Source organism: Benincasa hispida, unplaced genomic scaffold, assembly GCF_027475165.1.
Source record: "Benincasa hispida cultivar pf3 unplaced genomic scaffold, pf3_genome.v1.1 HicScf354, whole genome shotgun sequence".
Taxonomy (NCBI): Eukaryota; Viridiplantae; Streptophyta; class Magnoliopsida; order Cucurbitales; family Cucurbitaceae; genus Benincasa; species Benincasa hispida.
The window spans coordinates 12,762-30,340 of record NW_028326442.1 but is presented as its reverse complement, the minus strand read 5'-3'; the positions used below and the strand labels follow the sequence as shown (position 1 = coordinate 30,340).

The 17,579-nt window shown below is 30.7% G+C and overlaps 2 protein-coding genes across 2 annotated transcripts; both read right to left on the bottom strand.

The window, feature by feature from the left end:
• Positions 1-7,238: 7,238 nt before the first annotated feature.
• On the bottom strand, positions 7,239-8,965 carry LOC150030282 (uncharacterized). The gene is made up of 3 exons (XM_090309866.1): positions 8,726-8,965; positions 8,444-8,505; positions 7,239-7,873 (listed from the first exon to the last, which is right to left on the bottom strand). The coding sequence occupies exons 1-3, from the start codon at positions 8,763-8,765 to the stop codon at positions 7,430-7,432; spliced, it is 546 nt and encodes a 181-aa protein (XP_090165992.1). The 5' UTR covers positions 8,766-8,965; the 3' UTR covers positions 7,239-7,429.
• Positions 8,966-14,802: 5,837 nt separating this feature from the next.
• LOC150030281 (cyclin-D4-1-like) lies at positions 14,803-17,340 on the bottom strand. The gene is made up of 6 exons (XM_090309865.1): positions 16,830-17,340; positions 16,425-16,511; positions 16,230-16,328; positions 15,945-16,146; positions 15,711-15,832; positions 14,803-15,610 (listed from the first exon to the last, which is right to left on the bottom strand). The coding sequence occupies exons 1-6, from the start codon at positions 17,121-17,123 to the stop codon at positions 15,335-15,337; spliced, it is 1,080 nt and encodes a 359-aa protein (XP_090165991.1). The 5' UTR covers positions 17,124-17,340; the 3' UTR covers positions 14,803-15,334.
• Positions 17,341-17,579: the final 239 nt, after the last annotated feature.

The window sequence follows — 17,579 nt, the reverse complement described above, 5'->3', positions numbered from 1 at the left end:
ATTAGGGTACATTATCTTATCAGATAAAATTATTATTTTTTTTTTTTTAAAAAAAAAAAAAAAATCATGTGAGGTTTATCATAAAAATGGACAATATAATATTATTATGAAATATATAAATGTATTATAGATGTGTTTGTTTTTAAAAATTATAACAAATACAATAAAATTTTTATTATCCTTGACTTGTTCAACGATTTTTTTGTATGTTGTTCCATCTAATTTCAAAAGAGTTATCATGTGAAAGGTTTAAAAAGATTATTCGAGCTTTTAAATTGAATAAATTTCTTTGCGTAATTGAAAAGTTACATGTGTATATAAGATTCATAAAAGAAGAAAGAAAATAATAATAATAATAAAGAAAGAAAAGAGAAATAATGATTGGCCTACTGCCGACATCCAGAAGAAAAAGCCCAAATTGAAGCAGTAGGCCCATTTCCATGAAAACTATTGGAATTTGGAACATAAATCTTATAGCCCTGTCCCACCCCCATTACCTGGTACACGTACACCCCACTTTTGATTTGACAAGAAAAAATATTATTTAATAAATCATAATTATAAGATAAAAAAAAAGAAATTGAAATGAAACCCCAGGTTGCCAGAAGTCAGGCAATCTAATAAAATGGGCCAGGCAAAGATTCACCCAATGGTTGGCCACTGACACGTCTTAATCAATCCACCTTAAAAGAAGAATCCACCGTCCCTTAATAATCTTAATCCCCGATTACTCATTTTCACTTTTCACACTAATCTCTCATGTTCCTATACAATTAAAATTTTGCACTCCCTTATAGCTTAGGAACAAAATTCATAAAAGTTTCGTCTGAATTCAAAGTAGAGAATAATCTACGTATCCTCGTTCCTTTTATTTCACCTAAGAATTCTCTAGTTTGGGAGTTTGTTGAAAGATAGTCAAAATTAGTATTTTCAGCATCATTTTTATTTTTCTTCTATGTGGTCCTTATTATTTTTCTTTCCCGATAATATGATTCCAAATTATCAACAACTTTTTGTTTGAGTTAATGTACAATATTATTCATCGTGGAATACAAAAGCTTATCCGCTTATTTCCCATCATTTTCTTTACTATATTATATAAATTCTTAAAAATAATTCATTTCAACAAAAACCTATTATGATATATATTATCTAGAATGATTTGAGTAAAAATAAACATATTGAAAAGAATCGTGTTAGTATATAGATACAATTGTTATCCTCCAAACGCGATTTGAAACAAGCAAGTTGCAAAGGCATGATAAACATATTGGAGCTAAAGGTATGAAAGAGCCAAATCATGTAGACATCAAACATAAAAACTCCTCCATAGGATATATTTGTCACAATGGTTGTTTGATTTTCAAATCATGTAGACATGAAACAAACATTATAGATTTTCAACATTTGAGGTATGAAGATGCCATGTGTCCTTTAAATAAAAGACAAAAAGGAAAAAGGACATAGATGAAGATGGATGACAAAGCAATTTGGCATATCGTATATTTTTGGAACGTCCTTTAGCACATTGTCGGAGGTAAATAGAGAAGACCTCACCCATGTCATTCATTTTACCGTTGTGGTTGTTCATTAAATAAAATTCACATTAGAATAACTGAAACCTTGCTTTTGAATCTCTCTCTCTTCCTCCAATTAACACAATTGCAATATGTATGAATATAGTTAATAAAAAGATATAGAATAGATTTGATTTGACTTAGTTGGCATTTAGTTAATGAATAAAGAAAACGTGTCGTGTCTTTACATGGAACTCATCTTCATTCATGTTATCTGGTCTCTTCTTTGTGGAATATGATGGAAAGGATGTTGGCTGGTTCAAAAACTTCAGCAATATAAGAGATCCAAGTACAAAGGTGGATCAACCATCTAAAGGGTACCAACACCAAAGATATCAAGATATTCATAATATATAACACCACCACTGTAATCCTCTGGACTCTATGAAAACGAAAGAAACAAACGAACCTTCCAAGATCAAAGCAAGAATAGTATGCAAACTATGGGAGGATGTATACTCTTTGGTAGGCTGCTGGTCTTATAGAAATAAACTTTTCAAGGATTACAGCCCTTCTGTGATTGCCATGAATCTCTCATGCTTTTTGTAATTCTTAATATCTTTGCTTATATTTTATATGGTCTGGGGTTTACCTCTAGTCCTACAACTTTTGTAACTTCTCCATTGTGCTATAATGAAAATTCATTAGGAGACAATGAGAGTGCTAAGAAAGTGTCACCTAGTGAAGAAGTTCTAGTACACCCCAATCACACATATCCTTTTCCAAAAAGAAAATGAATCCAATTATATCAATGAACTTTGGATAGTTTTGAGGGTCACTCTTGATGTTTTAAATTTGGTTTTAAAACAATCTTTTGAAAGCTTGTGCGTTAAATTTATGGACGAAAGGAGTAGGTATCGTCTGTTTATATTAATAAAATCTAAACAAATATGAATAATGTAAATTTAGGGGTTAAGATCAGGAAAATAAACAAATAATAACAATAATAATAATACTAGATATGTAGGAGTTCGAAAGAAGGAAGACAACAATACTATTTATAGATATCGTGTAATTATTTATTTTCTTTTGTGTGTAGTTATATTTTTGTTCAAATAAGCAAACACAAACATTTTCGTTAAAAGTGTAAATTCATTGATGGTTGAATTTTGTCCCTAAGAAAAATGTTTTGTTTTATTTTTTTATTGGATACTATTTCACCAATCGAGTCACAGGTATCTAACATATTCATACCTAACGATTTTCCACAAAGTGGTGACGAAAGGTATAACTTGTACAAATCTTTCCATTATCCAATTCGATCCGATCCATTCGTTCGTCGAGCTATTTCTTCAAAACATATTTTTTAAATACTCTAACAGCGCCTCTATGGTTAGAGTTTGAAAGAGAACTTACTGTCAACCTCTTTAAAATATGAATTTATAGGATTAGAAAAGGAAAGAACTTGCAATAGAATCTCAAAGTTTATAAAAACTTAAATTCATTGTATGTTATGAGAGTTTGATTTTTGAAATAATTAAAAAAACTTCTATCATATTCAAACTCACTTCGAAACTTGCCTTTCATCACACAAATACAATTTTAATATATAATTCAAATGCAATTTTTTCAAATCATTAAAATTGATATTTGAATGACTAAAAGCATGTTTTCAAGGTTTAATTATTTCAAAATCACTCTCAAACATACACTGAATTTAGTTTTTAAAAACTTTGAGATACTAATGCAAGTTCTTCCTTTTCTAATCATATAAATTCATATTTTAAAGAGGTTGACAATAAGTTCTTTCAAAATTGACTATTTGTCCCTCTGTTAGAGGTATTTAAAAAAAAAATTTGATTGAATAAATAGCTCGATGAACAAATGGATCGGATCGAATTGAAAAATAGAAAGAGTTGCACAAGTTATACCTTTCATCACCACTTTGTAAAAAATCATATATGAATACGTTAGAACACCTGTGTGATCGATTGGTGAAATAGTATCAAGAAAAATAAAACAAAACATTTTTCTTAGGGACAAAATTCAACCATCAATGAATTTAACACTTTTAACGAAAATGTTTGTGTTTGCTTATTTGAACAAATATAACTACACACAAAAGAAAATAAATAATTACACGATATCTATAAATAGTATTGTTGTCTTCCTTCTTTCGAACTCTACATATCTAGTATTATTATTATTGTTATTATTTGTTTATTTTCCTGATCTTAACCCCTAAATTTACATTATTCATATTTGTTTAGATTTATTAATATAAACAGACGATACCTACTCTTTCGTCCATAAATTTAACGCCACAAGCTTTCAAAGATTGTTTTAAAACCAAATTTAAACATCAAGAGTGACCCTAAAACTATCCAAAGTTCATTGATATAATTGGATTCATTTTCTTTTTTGGAAAAGGATATGTGGATTGGGGTGTACTAGAACATCTTCACTAGGTGGACACTTTCTTAGCACTCTCATTGTCTCCTAATGAATTTTCATTAAGCACAATGGAGAAGTTACAAAAGTTGTAGGACTAGAGGTAAACCCCAGACCATATAAAATATAAGCAAAGATATTAAGAATTACAAAAAGCATGAAGATTCATGGCAATCACAGAAGGGCTGTAATCCTTGAAAAGTTTATTTCTATAAGACCAGCAGCCTACCAAAGAGTATACATCCTCCCATAGTTGCATACTATTCTTGCTTTGATCTTGGAAGGTTCGTTTGTTTCTTTCGTTTCATAGAGTCCAGAGGATTACAGTGGTGGTGTTATATATGATGATATCTTTGGTGTTGGTACCCTTTAGATGGTTGATACCTTCGTACAGATCTCTTATATTGCTGAAGTTTTTGAACCAGCCCAACATCCTTTCCATCATATTCCACAAAGAAGAGACCAGATAACATGAATGAAGATGAGTTCCATGTAAAGACACGACACGTTTTCTTTATTCATTAACTAAATGCCAACTAAGTCAAATCAAATCTATTCTATATCTTTTTATTAACTATATTCATACATATTGCAATTGTGTTAATTGGAGAAAGAGAGAGATTCAAAAGCAAGGTTTCAGTTATTCTAAATGTGAATTTTATTTTAATGAACAACCACAACGGTAAAATGAATGACATGGGTGAGGTCTTCTCTATTTACCTCCGACAATGTGCTAAAGGAGGTTCCAAAAATATACGATATGCCAAATTGCTTTGTCATCCATCTTCATCTATGTCCTTTTTCCTTTTTGTCTTTTATTTAAAGGACACATGGCTCTTCATACCTCAAATGTTGAAAATCTATAATGTTTGTTTCATGTCTACATGATTTGAAATCAACAACCATTGTGACAAATATATCCTATGGAGGAGTTTTTATGTTTGATGTCTACATGATTTGGCTCTTCATACCTTTAGCTCCAATATGTTTATCATGCCTTTGCAACTTGCTTGTTTCAAATCGCGTTTGGAGGATAACAATTGTATCTATATACTAACACGATTCTTTTCAATATGTTTTTTTTACTCAAATCATTCTAGATAATATATATCATAATAGGTTTTTGTTGAAATGGAATTATTTTTAAGAATTTTATAATATAGTAAAGAAAATGATGGGAAATAAGCCGGATAAGCTTTTGTATTCCACGATGAATAATATTGTACATTAACTCAAACAAAAAGTTGTTGATAATTTGGAATCATATTAACGGGAAAGAAAAATAATAAGGACCACATAGAAGAAAAATAAAAATATGCTGAAAATACTAATTTTGACTATCTTTCAACAAACTCCCAAACTAGAGAATTCTTAGGTGAAATAAAAGGAACGAGGATACGTAGATTATTCTCTACTTTGAATTCAGACGAAACTTTTATGAATTTGTTCCTAAGCTATAAGGGAGTGCAAAATTTAATTGTATAGGAACATGAGAGATTTAGTGTGAAAAGTGAAAATGAGTAATCGGGGATTAAGATTATTAAGGGACGGTGGATTCTTCTTTTAAGGTGGATTGATTAAGACGTGTCAGTGGCCCAACCATTGGGTGAATCTTTGCCTGGCCCATTTTATTAGATTGCCTGACTTCTGGCAACCTGGGGTTTCATTTCAATTTCTTTTTTTTATCTTATAATTATGATTTATAATAATAATATTTTTTCTTGTCAAATCAAAAGTGGGGTGTACGTGTACCAGGTAATGGGGGTGGGACAGGGCTATAAGATTTATGTTCCAAATTCCAATAGTTTTCATGGAAATGGGCCTACTGCTTCAATTTGGGCTTTTTCTTCTGGATGTCGGCAGTAGGCCCAATCATTATTTCTCTTTCTTTCTTTATTATTATTATTATTTTCTTCTTCTTTTATGAATCTTATATACACATGTAACTTTTCAATTACGCAAAGAAATTTATTCAATTTAAAAGCTCGAATAATCTTTTTAAACCTTTCACATGATAACTCTTTTGAAATTAGATGGAACAACATACAAATCGTTGAACAAGTCAAGAGATAATAAAATTTTATTGTATTTTGTTATAATTTATAAACAACAAACACATCTATAATACATTTATATATTTCATAATAATATTATATTGTCCATTTTTATGATAAACTCACATGATTTTTTTTTTTTTTTTAAAAAAAAAAAATAATAATTTTATCTGATAAGATAATGTACCCTAATCTTGAGATAGGATAGTTCTCTTGAGTCTTAGACATATCCACAATTTTAGTCCTCAATGAGCTGAAGTCCCAATTTATCTTTGTAGCTTTCTTGTAGAGCTTCTTTTGTTCATATAGCCTATAAAGAGACTTGCAAATTTCAATCAGAGAGAATCTCGAACTTTTTAGATAGAGAAGAATAATAAAATCAATAATATAATGAGAGAGTGCCAAAATCATAAATATCAATTTAAAAAATTCAACTTATACTACGTATCCTTCATTTATCTATAAAATTTTGTAGGCTTCCTCCACTTTTAGAGCTAAGTTAAATTATAAATTTGATCTTTATAATTTAGAAAAAAAAATAGAGTTTAGTCCTATAATTTTAAAAGCATAATTTAATCTTTTTGATGGGATAAAAACTTATAATTAATCCATAAAACTTGATAAATAACAATTTAACCTATTTAAAAATATCGTTTTTAAAAGTTTAATTTATGAAACATATTCACATAGCATTACAATGAAATGGTAAAAGTGTTGCCCATGGACAATTGAAAAAATAGACTGAATAATCAACCTTTAAAATAGCAAGAGGATGTTTGGGACAAAGAGTTAGTTATTATAGTTGGATTATAATAGTTTGTATTTGGGGTGTAGATAATTTTAGTTTGGAATACAATACTATGTGTTTGAGGTGTAAAGTATTTTAGTTTGAAGAGAACATAGTAAATACTATAACAAATAATAAAAACTTGATAAATGTAAAATAATAAAAACAGTAGCAAATGAAAGGTTTTAAATAGTATTGACTGTAGCAAATTGGATACTACACAATAGTAACAAGAGGTGGTTATTATAGTTTAAAATATTTTTTACCCCAAATACCTTAACGAATTATATCCAAAACGTCATGCATGATAATTAATGATGGTGAAAGGATATATGCAAGTGAATTAATAAGTTGCATAAAGAGTAATTATGAACATCTATTTTATACAAATACTCGATTACTACTAAATATGTCAAAATCAGCCTAGCTGTATAAAACTTTACTATTAACCTTGAAAAAGAAATTAAAAAATCCAAAAATGTTTCGATTATTTCCAATAAGCAACGACATGTCGGCTTTATTAACACAAACAAAACACACCCCACCAACAAATGAAACCACAGCTACATCCCAACATCCAAATTAACAAATTAAATATACTTTTAAACAAATAATTAGATCTATGGCACCGCCATTTTATTCCGATCAAATCTGACATTTCTCCGGACAAACGGCGGCGCCGCACTCGACCGGAGAGACTTCGCCCAATCCAACCTTTTCATCTCCGGGACTGCCGGAGCAAGGGTGTCGGACCGGGAAGTTCTCGGCCGGAGACTTTCCGGCGGTGGCGCCACCTTTTTGGTCTCTCTTATTTCCATCATTGTCCCTCCATCCATTTTGATGCTGATATTTACCTCCAAAAGGTCTTTCTTGGTTTTCAACGGCTTAATATGACCGGAAATTTTCCGGTGCTGATAAAGGCGGTTCAGGCGAAGGGCATGTTGGTATATCCCTCCTTTAATCTCTTCCTCCAAATCTCTCTCTATTTCATTCTCAATTTCTCGCCGGATCTTCATCTCTTCTTCTGAAATTGCATGCTCTAAACCCTTCTTCTCCACTCTTACCTATTCAAAATTCAATTCTTTACTCATTTTTCATCAAATGAATGTATTAAAAAATATCATTATTCAAAGTACTCATCAAAACATATATGAGATTAAGTATATTTTCAGCACTTAAAAAATTATTTCAAACCTGCCTGAAATTAAGATCATTATTAATATTTTTCTTTTAAAGAAAAATTAGTGAAATGAAAATTTAAATTAATGAGGATGTAAATTATTATAGTAATGTTGGCAATGTCTCGCTTTAACTATATTTTGAAATGTACTAAAATGCTGATAATGTCTTAATTTGCATTACCAACTTTATATATGTGCTTGTACTAGCCAACTTAAATATTGTTATAGTAATTAAGGTATATATATACGTATATGTATGTGTATATTCGTAATACTGTATTGTCACATGTATTGAAAGTATTTTTCTCTCTCAAAAACTAGGCATATTTGGTTGAAGTTTTATTTCGAATTTAGCAGACCCAATATTTTTATAGTTGGTTAATTAAGAAAATAAAATAGTCAAATAAAGATTAGACAAGTAAAAAAAAAAAAAAAAAGGGTTATGTTGCATACCACTTTTGCATGAGTATTATGAGGAGACGGACTCGGTGGCAAAAGTGACATATCAGCCAACCCTAAAAATTCCAAAGAAAATGTGATTTTAAAAACGAAATAAAGAAAGTTGATCAACTTACAAGCTGGATCATCGGTGAATGATCATTACAAAACGGAAATTAAAAAGAAGAAGAAGAAGAAGAAGAAGCATGTGTTTTGAAGTGATTAAATAAAATATCGCCCAAAAGAAAAAGGATAGTGAAAAGGAGGGGGAAAAAGAAAGAAAAAAGTGAACGGAACCTAGGATGTTGGGGTCGAAGCAATTGTGGAGCTGGTCCATGGGTTGAAGAATGAAGGGCTTTAATATATGGCTTTCGATCGACGTTGTTACTGTTAGTGATGATCATGTCTTTTTAAAGAGCTGAAAAGTGATTGGAATTGGTGTGTGTGTGTGTGTGTGTGTGGTGGGACAGTTGGAGAAATTAGTGATATTTTTGTTTGGATTATGGAGGTTATTTTAGTTGTAAGTGTGTGTCGGCAGTTGGCTGTAATTTTCCATTACATTTACGTATGGACATAATAATAATAATCATAATATAAATCAAAGAAGACATGGGGAGGAAAAACTGCTTTACGTGCAAGAGATTACATGGAGGGCCTCAGGCTTGGCTGTTGTTTTTGGGTTGTCCTTAAAGCAAAATCCATTTCAAGTTTATAGCCTACCCTCTCCAGATGTGTTTGATGTGAACTCTCTCACCATTTCCAGGCTTTCCGGCGCTTTATAATGGTTGGGGGATAATTTTGGATTTCAAAGACAAAAATAAACAACAAATAAAACCATAGCGCACAACTCTATTAGTTGTCTTTTTTTTTTTCAAGGTTAAACTATTATTTTCCTTATGTTTCATGTACTTTCAACAATCTTAAAATTAATCCGCCCTATGGTTAGTTTATTTGTTAATTTTTTCTTAAAAAAATAATTAGTCTCTATCAATATTCCCGCCCTTTATAAAATGTAAAGCTATATATATGTTCATCTGGTATTTTTTTTAATGAAATAAATTATTATTATTTAACTAAATTTGTTAAAAATAAATTTAAAAGATAATATTTAAAGTTTATTGAAAATAAATTGACCTAAATTTAAAATTTATTAAAAATATATAGATTTAAATAGAATGAACTCAAGTATAAAACTTTAAAAAAAAATCTTTTAATCAAATTAGATATTGTTCATTCGAGAAAAACTTAAATAGGATGAAGTATAGTAGTTTGACCATTGAGTTTGAAATTTGAAATAACAATTAGTGTTGGATTGGAGGAGACAAGCTAAACAACCATCGGTTATGGTGCCCAAAGATTATAAATTGTTGGAAAAGCATTGTTTTGTTAGACCTAATTTGTGTAAAGTAACACTAATACAAACATCTACATATGGGGAGAAGACATCCTAACAACTGACATTAGAGAAGCTTAGGTTATCATAATTGACCTGCATTCGTTTCTTTGAAGTCAAAAGTTCAATTTCTTAATCTCATAATTTTTGTATTAAAAAAAAAGCCAACTTGACAGAAAAAAAAAAGAGATTATGAAATTGGCCTAGACATTATTTAAAAATATTTATGGATAATAAAATTTTCTGAAACTAAAAAAAAAAAAAAACAATATATCCAGCAAGCTTTTACAATGAATTGAATTTTAGAGAAAGATAAGTTGAATTGGATGAACTTTTGGATGAATTTGAAAGGATAAAAGACTATTTTGAACCCATTTAAAATCCATTTTAAAATGGAACTTGGGATAATAATAACAATTATTTTAAAAATTATATATATATATATATATAACATCTTTGGGCTGGGCCAAAAATGACCGATTTTAGGCAGAGAACCTAGAGAAGAAGCCCAATCATGCATCAGCAATAAAATACAACATAGCTCATTTAAACTTCAGGTAAACCGTATAAATCCTAGTTTATTTTATTATTTAGAAAACATTTTAGTCCCAGAATTTTCATAAAAATAAATAATTTAGTATTTAAACTCTATACGATTATGACTTAGTTGGTGATTTAGTCTATATTTTTTTAAAAAAAATTATAATAATTTACTCTTTAAAGTTTAATATGTAAGATAGTCTATGTACTTTAGGATTTGTAATGGTTGAATGAGAAATTTCGACGAATCACAAGTTGCCACATCATCAACGAAAGCTCGAGCCTATTGAAAAAATTATAAGTTGGATCGGGTTGAGTAATTAAAGTCCCTCGGGCCCAACTCAATTCAAGTCCATGGTAAAATTTCAAGTCAAATTAAAGATTAAGCCCAAGCCCAATTTGGACTCAATAAAGCAATTGGGCCAAGTCCATGTAAAGCCCACGAGAAATCTCTCTAAATAGAAGCCTTACCTCTTCATTTAGGGGAGGTTGGAAGAATTGAAGGCCAAAGCTCTCTGAAGATTTGAAGTTCTGAAGCTACGAGGATCTGAAGTCTTCAGAAGTTCTGAAGCTCGAGGATCTAAAGAATGTAACTCCTCCAAAACTCTGAAGATCAGAAGTCATATTAAAACTCTGAATATTTAAGCTCCCAAGATCCAAGGCTTAAGCTCTCAAGATCCAAATATTGAAGCTCCTAATTCTTGAACACCAACGATCTTAAGCTTTTAAGTGATGAAGACTGAAGCTTCTCAAGTTTCGAAGACTAAAGTTCTCAAATTCAGAAGAACTGCAGATCTGAACTATTTGAAGCTTTAAAGATTAGAAGATTTCAACAAACTGACCATATCTTCACAACCTATAAGCTGAAGATTCAATCCCCTCAAACCTAAAGGTCAAGCTCAAGCCCACCTGTGAACTCTATAAATAGAGAAGCTCTCCTCATTTGGAGGGGTCAGCAATTCTATATTCCAGAAGCCCAAAGAGAATTCTCCCAGACTTCTGAAGCTAATCACAATCGAAGACTGAAGTCTTTCGGAGATACAAACATTCTTCAAAGACTTCAACCCTAAAAACATCACGCGTTTCACTTCTCAAATCAAGCATACACATTCGAATGAGAGAAAATCAGAGGATGAAGTACTAGATACCGAACCATGTCGCATCAAATCAACATCAACATCAACACCAACTCAAGTTCAACTCCATGAAATAAGTTTCTCCGCAAGCCTCGTGCAAACTTTAATCCTCCAAGACGATCAACAAGCCCAAAAGTCGATCATCTAAGAAGGTCAACAAACCCAAAGGCCGATCATCCAAGAGAATCAACCAGTTTAAATATAAAGTTTATTTTGAACACATCAAAAAATTATTGTATTAGAGATTGTATTTGCTATATTGAAATCGATACAAATATAAAATTCAAATTCCATGAATTAAGTTTCTTTGGAAACCTCGTGTGAATAGTAATGATTTTGTTTTTATTGTAAAAAAATATATTATTAAAGTTTTATGAAATTTCTTACACAAGCGTGTCAATAAACTCATCAATATATATATATATATATATAAACTAAGGCGCTACATAATAAAAATTGACTCTTAAATTTGACGAGAGATTAAATTGATACAAATTTCAAACTATAAGAATTAAATATTTATAAATTTGAAAATCTAGAAGTGTATGACAACTAAATCATTATTAATTAAAATTTAAAAGACTAAATTATTAATTTTATAAACATAATTTAGGGACTAAAAGTGTTTTTAAGAATAGAATATCAACCAGATTGTAAGCATCCAATTTATGTACTGAGTTTTACTCCAATTGACATTTTTGTGAGGTTAAAAACTCAGCAACCTTGAAACAACATTGAAAGTAGACACTAAGTTAGTAAATGGAGGGAATGAGATTAATAAAGGAAAATGATAAAATAAATTCAATTCTGATATCCATCTGAGCATGTGCAGAATAGAGATAGAGAATAATTAGAATGGGAAAATAAGTTAATTTAGTGGGTTTTTGAATTTCAAGGAGTAATATATTCCTGCTTTGTGGGTGAGGTTTGAGGGCCAACTACTAAGTACTAAAACTAAGATCAGAAGGAATCATGATTTTTAATTTTGGCTAAAACAAAAAACAAAAAGCAAAAAGATTCAGTTTTAAACCATAACCATATTCAAAGTTCAAACCCCGCTCTCTGTTTGTCTTTCTAAAAAGCTGGTTCATACCATATACGTATTATTTTATGCCTTATGGGACTCTGTCACGTGCTGTGCAAGTGCCAAGCGAGCATTTTAATAAACTAAAAAGAAAGAATTTGTTCATGCAAAGAAATAAAGGGAGAGTTTAAATAAAATTAAAAAAAAGAGAGAAGGGAATTGGTTTTTTGTTAATTAATTTTGACACACACTGGAATCTCCAGCAAGTTAAGGCCAGGTTTTGCAGTTGCTACCATTCACATTATATGGACCATATACTCATTAATTAATGCATCATATAATATAACTTTTGTTTTGGTCTATTTATATCAAAATAACTGCTTAAACCGTGGTTTCGTCTCTTCTGCCTTTTCTGTTTTAATATATCCTTAATTCACTATCCCTTCATGCTTCTCTCATCACTACACACATATTCCTACAATACCTCCCACTACTATGAAAAACGACCATAGTCCATAAAAAAGAAATCCATTATTTACAAATTTATTACAATCACACAAAGTTCTCTCCCTAGATCTCCATTTACCAGAGTACTCTCTCTCTCGAAGTTTTTGTACTACTTTTCAAACTAGATAATACAAAAAAGGATAAGTTAACTAGAGTTATCACACCTAACTTTAAAGTATTTTTAATCGGGACAATTTGAAACAAAACTACTTGTCGTACATTGAACCTTTTCAAAGTATGCACTAACTCACATAAAAAATTGCTAGGTCATGAATGTGAAACTGGCAACTTTTTAGATGGTAATAAATATCTTATTCACTAACCTAGAGTTCAATTGACTTCATTTATCCCATCTAACCTCATTTGATAGGGATGTTAACAATCTTAAAATTATATACTATTCATCTTTTAATCAAACAAATTGATTGAATTTATTAACATGTTTGGATTGAGATACTGAAATAGTTAAAATTATTCATGTTATTATGAGTAGTTCAAAATCATATTTAAAATTGTAGAATCAAACACTAAATTGATTTAAAATAACTAAAAACACGTGTCAAACACATTTTGAATGAGCCAATAGAAATTGATTTTAACACTTTTCAAACGAATCTCAAACATGTTCTTAGAATCATTTTGAAAATTACCGAAGTAGTATGTTAGTTGAGCTTCATAGATGTTGTCGCACGTTATAGGAAGGATTTTTTTTTTCTTCTTTTTCTTTGTACACTAGAGGTGTGAGGATTTGAATCGCCAACCTCCTAGTCAGAAATAGATCCGTATGTCCTTTACTTGCTTTAGGTTTTTTATTTTAAAAAATAAAATTTATAAGCTTTTATTTAATGTAAATAGTTATAAATTTAGAATATGGTGGTCAAATTAAGGTTGGACCTCCTGCATTATCACGTGACAATGGGACAACTAAATTAATTCCATGAAGTACGAGATGACCTTTCCTTTCAACTTTATGGGGCAAAAAGGAATCCTTCATTAAATCTGCAAACAAACCTCCCACCACTTTATTTACTTCCTAAACTCTTCCTAATTAGTACCACAATGGCGCCCATATTCAGAATATATAATATAGAATTATAATATATCTTCATTCTTTTCTGAAATTATTTATTAATCATAACATTAAACTAAAGCACTTCCCATTCATCAATATATTCTAAACTTAATGCTACTCTACATTTTCACAAAACTCTCTTTTTATCTCAATTACAAGAAACTCATCACCATTTTCTTCATTCTTAAATTATTTATGACTAAAACGTACGATTTACAAGGTATCATTTCTTTGAACATTTTCAGATGAAATTGCTGTTAAAACCCTTGGAAAGAAAAACATAATATAGGTATATATAATAAAAATGCGATTGAATTGAACCTGGTATTATGGTAAATGTAAATTAAGAGATGGAATTTGAATAATTTGATAGAAACAGAAATATTCGAAAGGACGAGTGAATTCAAGTGGATACTTACAACATTTGAGACTTGACCATGCTTAGCTGTCGTTTAAGGAAACTTTATTGTTCTTTAATGTCTGTTGCAAAGCCAATGTTTTTAAGTGGATACTTGTCAGTGACAACCATGGCAACCCAAACCCTGCCTCCCACAATACACTATTTCTTCAATTAAAAGTCCTTAAAAGAAAGAAATTCATGGCTTCCCTTTCATAAATGGCAATGCCAGCTGAAGACCTGAAACCTCTCCTCTGTTTTTGTGCAGTTGAAAGGAAAAATCAAAATCAGTGCAAAATTTGCAATACTTCCAATGCATTTTTTTTTTTCTTTGTTTTTGAATAATCATTATATACATACAGATAGAGAGTTGGTTTTACAGAGCAATACATTCCAGATGTTGACTGGTCATACACTCAAAAACACAGAGGGGGTTTGACCAAGTGGGGCCCCCTTTTCTCAATCCCCAAAAACAAACCACCCCCCCTCCACACAATAACTCAATTATTTAAATCCCTAAGGAAAATAAATCCAAAAAAAAAAAAAAAAAAAAAACTCACTGCAAAATCACACACACCACAGCAAACATCTCCTCTCTTTCTTATGCATATTCTTCTTCCTCTGCTTCTTTTACAGTAAAATTCTGTTTACAAAAGTGAATTTTAGGAATTGAAGCAACAGTTTCCTGCTTTTTTGCTGTGTTTTTCTATCTATCTCAAAGTTTTGAATATGATATGTTGTGGAAATTTTCATTTTAAGTAACACTCTAACTGATGACACTTACCTAAATTTTATTCACCCTCTTTTTTTCTCTCTCTCTTTTTTGTGTGTTTTCTTTCATTTGACAGGACTGGATGGACTTGAATCATCATTTGATGATGGTCTATCTTGTCTCCTCCTTTTGCTGTCTGCACTGTCATGAGAAGAAGAATTACCACATGAGCCTGCAGTTAATAGTTCCTCTGTTTTGTAACTCAAACAAGCTGCATCCAAAACCCCAACTGGGCTCTGAGGAACTGAACCACCAACAACATTACCATCCAATTCATTTCCATACACATTATTAATCAATGACAAATCTCTAATCAATTCAATACACTTCATCACTCTTTCCTGCAAAACAAACCCATAAAGCAAATGTTTAAAATAAAGTAACCCAATTAGCAAAAATGTGTTTTTTTAAAGAGTTAAAGCAAAGTTCTTTTTGTATTACTTTCTCCATATATGGAAAAGAAAGGATTGCTTTATTCATATCCGGTGCTTGAAATTCTCCTGAAATGGAAATTGCCACAGCTAAAGCAATTTCAGAGGGCTTGAATTCCAAGAAGTCAATGCCTGCATGCATTTAATTTTTCACACCCACAAAACTGTATCAAACACATTAATTTCTGGGGGAATGCTACTGATTTTTTCAGTCAGTAAATGGAAAGAAAAAGCTTTAAAACACCTTTAATTGTGCTCAGAATGAGTTGTGAAGATTTAGAGAAAAACAGGCTTGGTATATGCTGCTCAACAGTGATCTTACTGAGGAAATAATCAATGAAAGAAAATGGAGTTATGGCTTGCATCTTCCATTTCAACCTGCTTAGAACTAAAAGCTCCATTCTTTGTATAGTTTTTGCTTCAAACACAAACTTAGGTTCCTCAACCTGTAGTTCAAAATTGAAATCCATCAACAAAACAGGAAAAAAAAAATTGAAAATAATAAAAATAATATTCAAATTCATTTGACCTGTAAATCTATGGGAAGAGGAACTTCTGTCTCCTCCATTTTTGCTGCTAGAGACATACAAGCTACTGACAGAAGCTGCACAGTCCAGCTTTTATCCATCTAAATAATAAAACATTATGAGAAAAATTTTCATAACATGACAAGAAATATAGAAAGAGAAAAAAAGAAAAATCTTGTTTGATTTCTGGAACTTACAGGCAAATGATACACTGAGAGGAAACGATCCAAGTAGTTCATAGATAAACAAAGACTCAGAGGTCCAAAGCTGTAATGGGCATGAGCCTGTTCATGAATCAAATAATGAACTAACTAAGATTGCCAGGAATTACAAGTACTGAGGGACCATAAACTGTTGAAATTGGGAAAAGAAAAGCAAAAAAAAAAAAAAAAAAAAAAAAAAAAGAACAGACCCCATCATTATGAATAATCAAACCAAACAAAAAGAAGAAAAAATGAAGCATTGGGAGACCAAATTCCTGTTTTTGATAAGAACTCAAACTTCCATTGATGGAAAAGACCTTAGAAAAATCAAAGCCCGTCATAGAAATGAATCAAAGAGATAAAGGTAACCAAAAAAAGATTGAAAAGAAAAAAACCAACCTTCCAAATCCAATCAACAGCCTCTTTTCTGAACTTGAAATCCAAATCCCCAGAGAGCATTCTCTTAAGATAATCATGAGTTGGCAAATGCTCAATCTCTTTCTCTACCATTCTTCTAACTCTCTCTTCACTCTCTAAGGCAGAGCCCAGAAAAGTTTCAACATACTGGTCACGGGTTCTTCGGTGGGGCAGAGAAATTGAGCATTGTTCAAACACATTATTTGTAGCATTACAATCAAATTGATCATCAAAACAAATATTGGCATTCTCTGTACAGTAAAAACTATCCGCCATTGAAGGATGTTGCAAAATATGAAGAAGAAATATCAAACAAATAAAAACAGCATTTGATGTTTCTTAAGAAATGAGTTAAAAAGAGAGAGTGAAAGAAAAGGAATGGAAGAACAGAGAATGGGGTTTGAGGAAGAGAAGAGAAGAAGAGGTTTGTTTATGTAGAAGATGAGAGAATACGAAGTTTAGGGTAAAGCTCTGTACTCCTAAATACACAACAACAAAACATTTTCCATTTCAAAAACCATTTTTTTTTCATTTCTTATTCCAAAATCAAAATCTTTATTTCTCCATCTGAAAAAAAAAAAAAAAAAAAAAAAAAAAAAAAAAAAAAAAATTGAAAAGAAAAGAAAAGAAAAGGGCCGTATGTGATTCATGACTTAAGTTGTTTTTTTTCATTTTTTTTTTATTTGTTTTGTTTTCTTCTAAAGAAAAGTGCATTTCCAAGTTTGAAAAAAT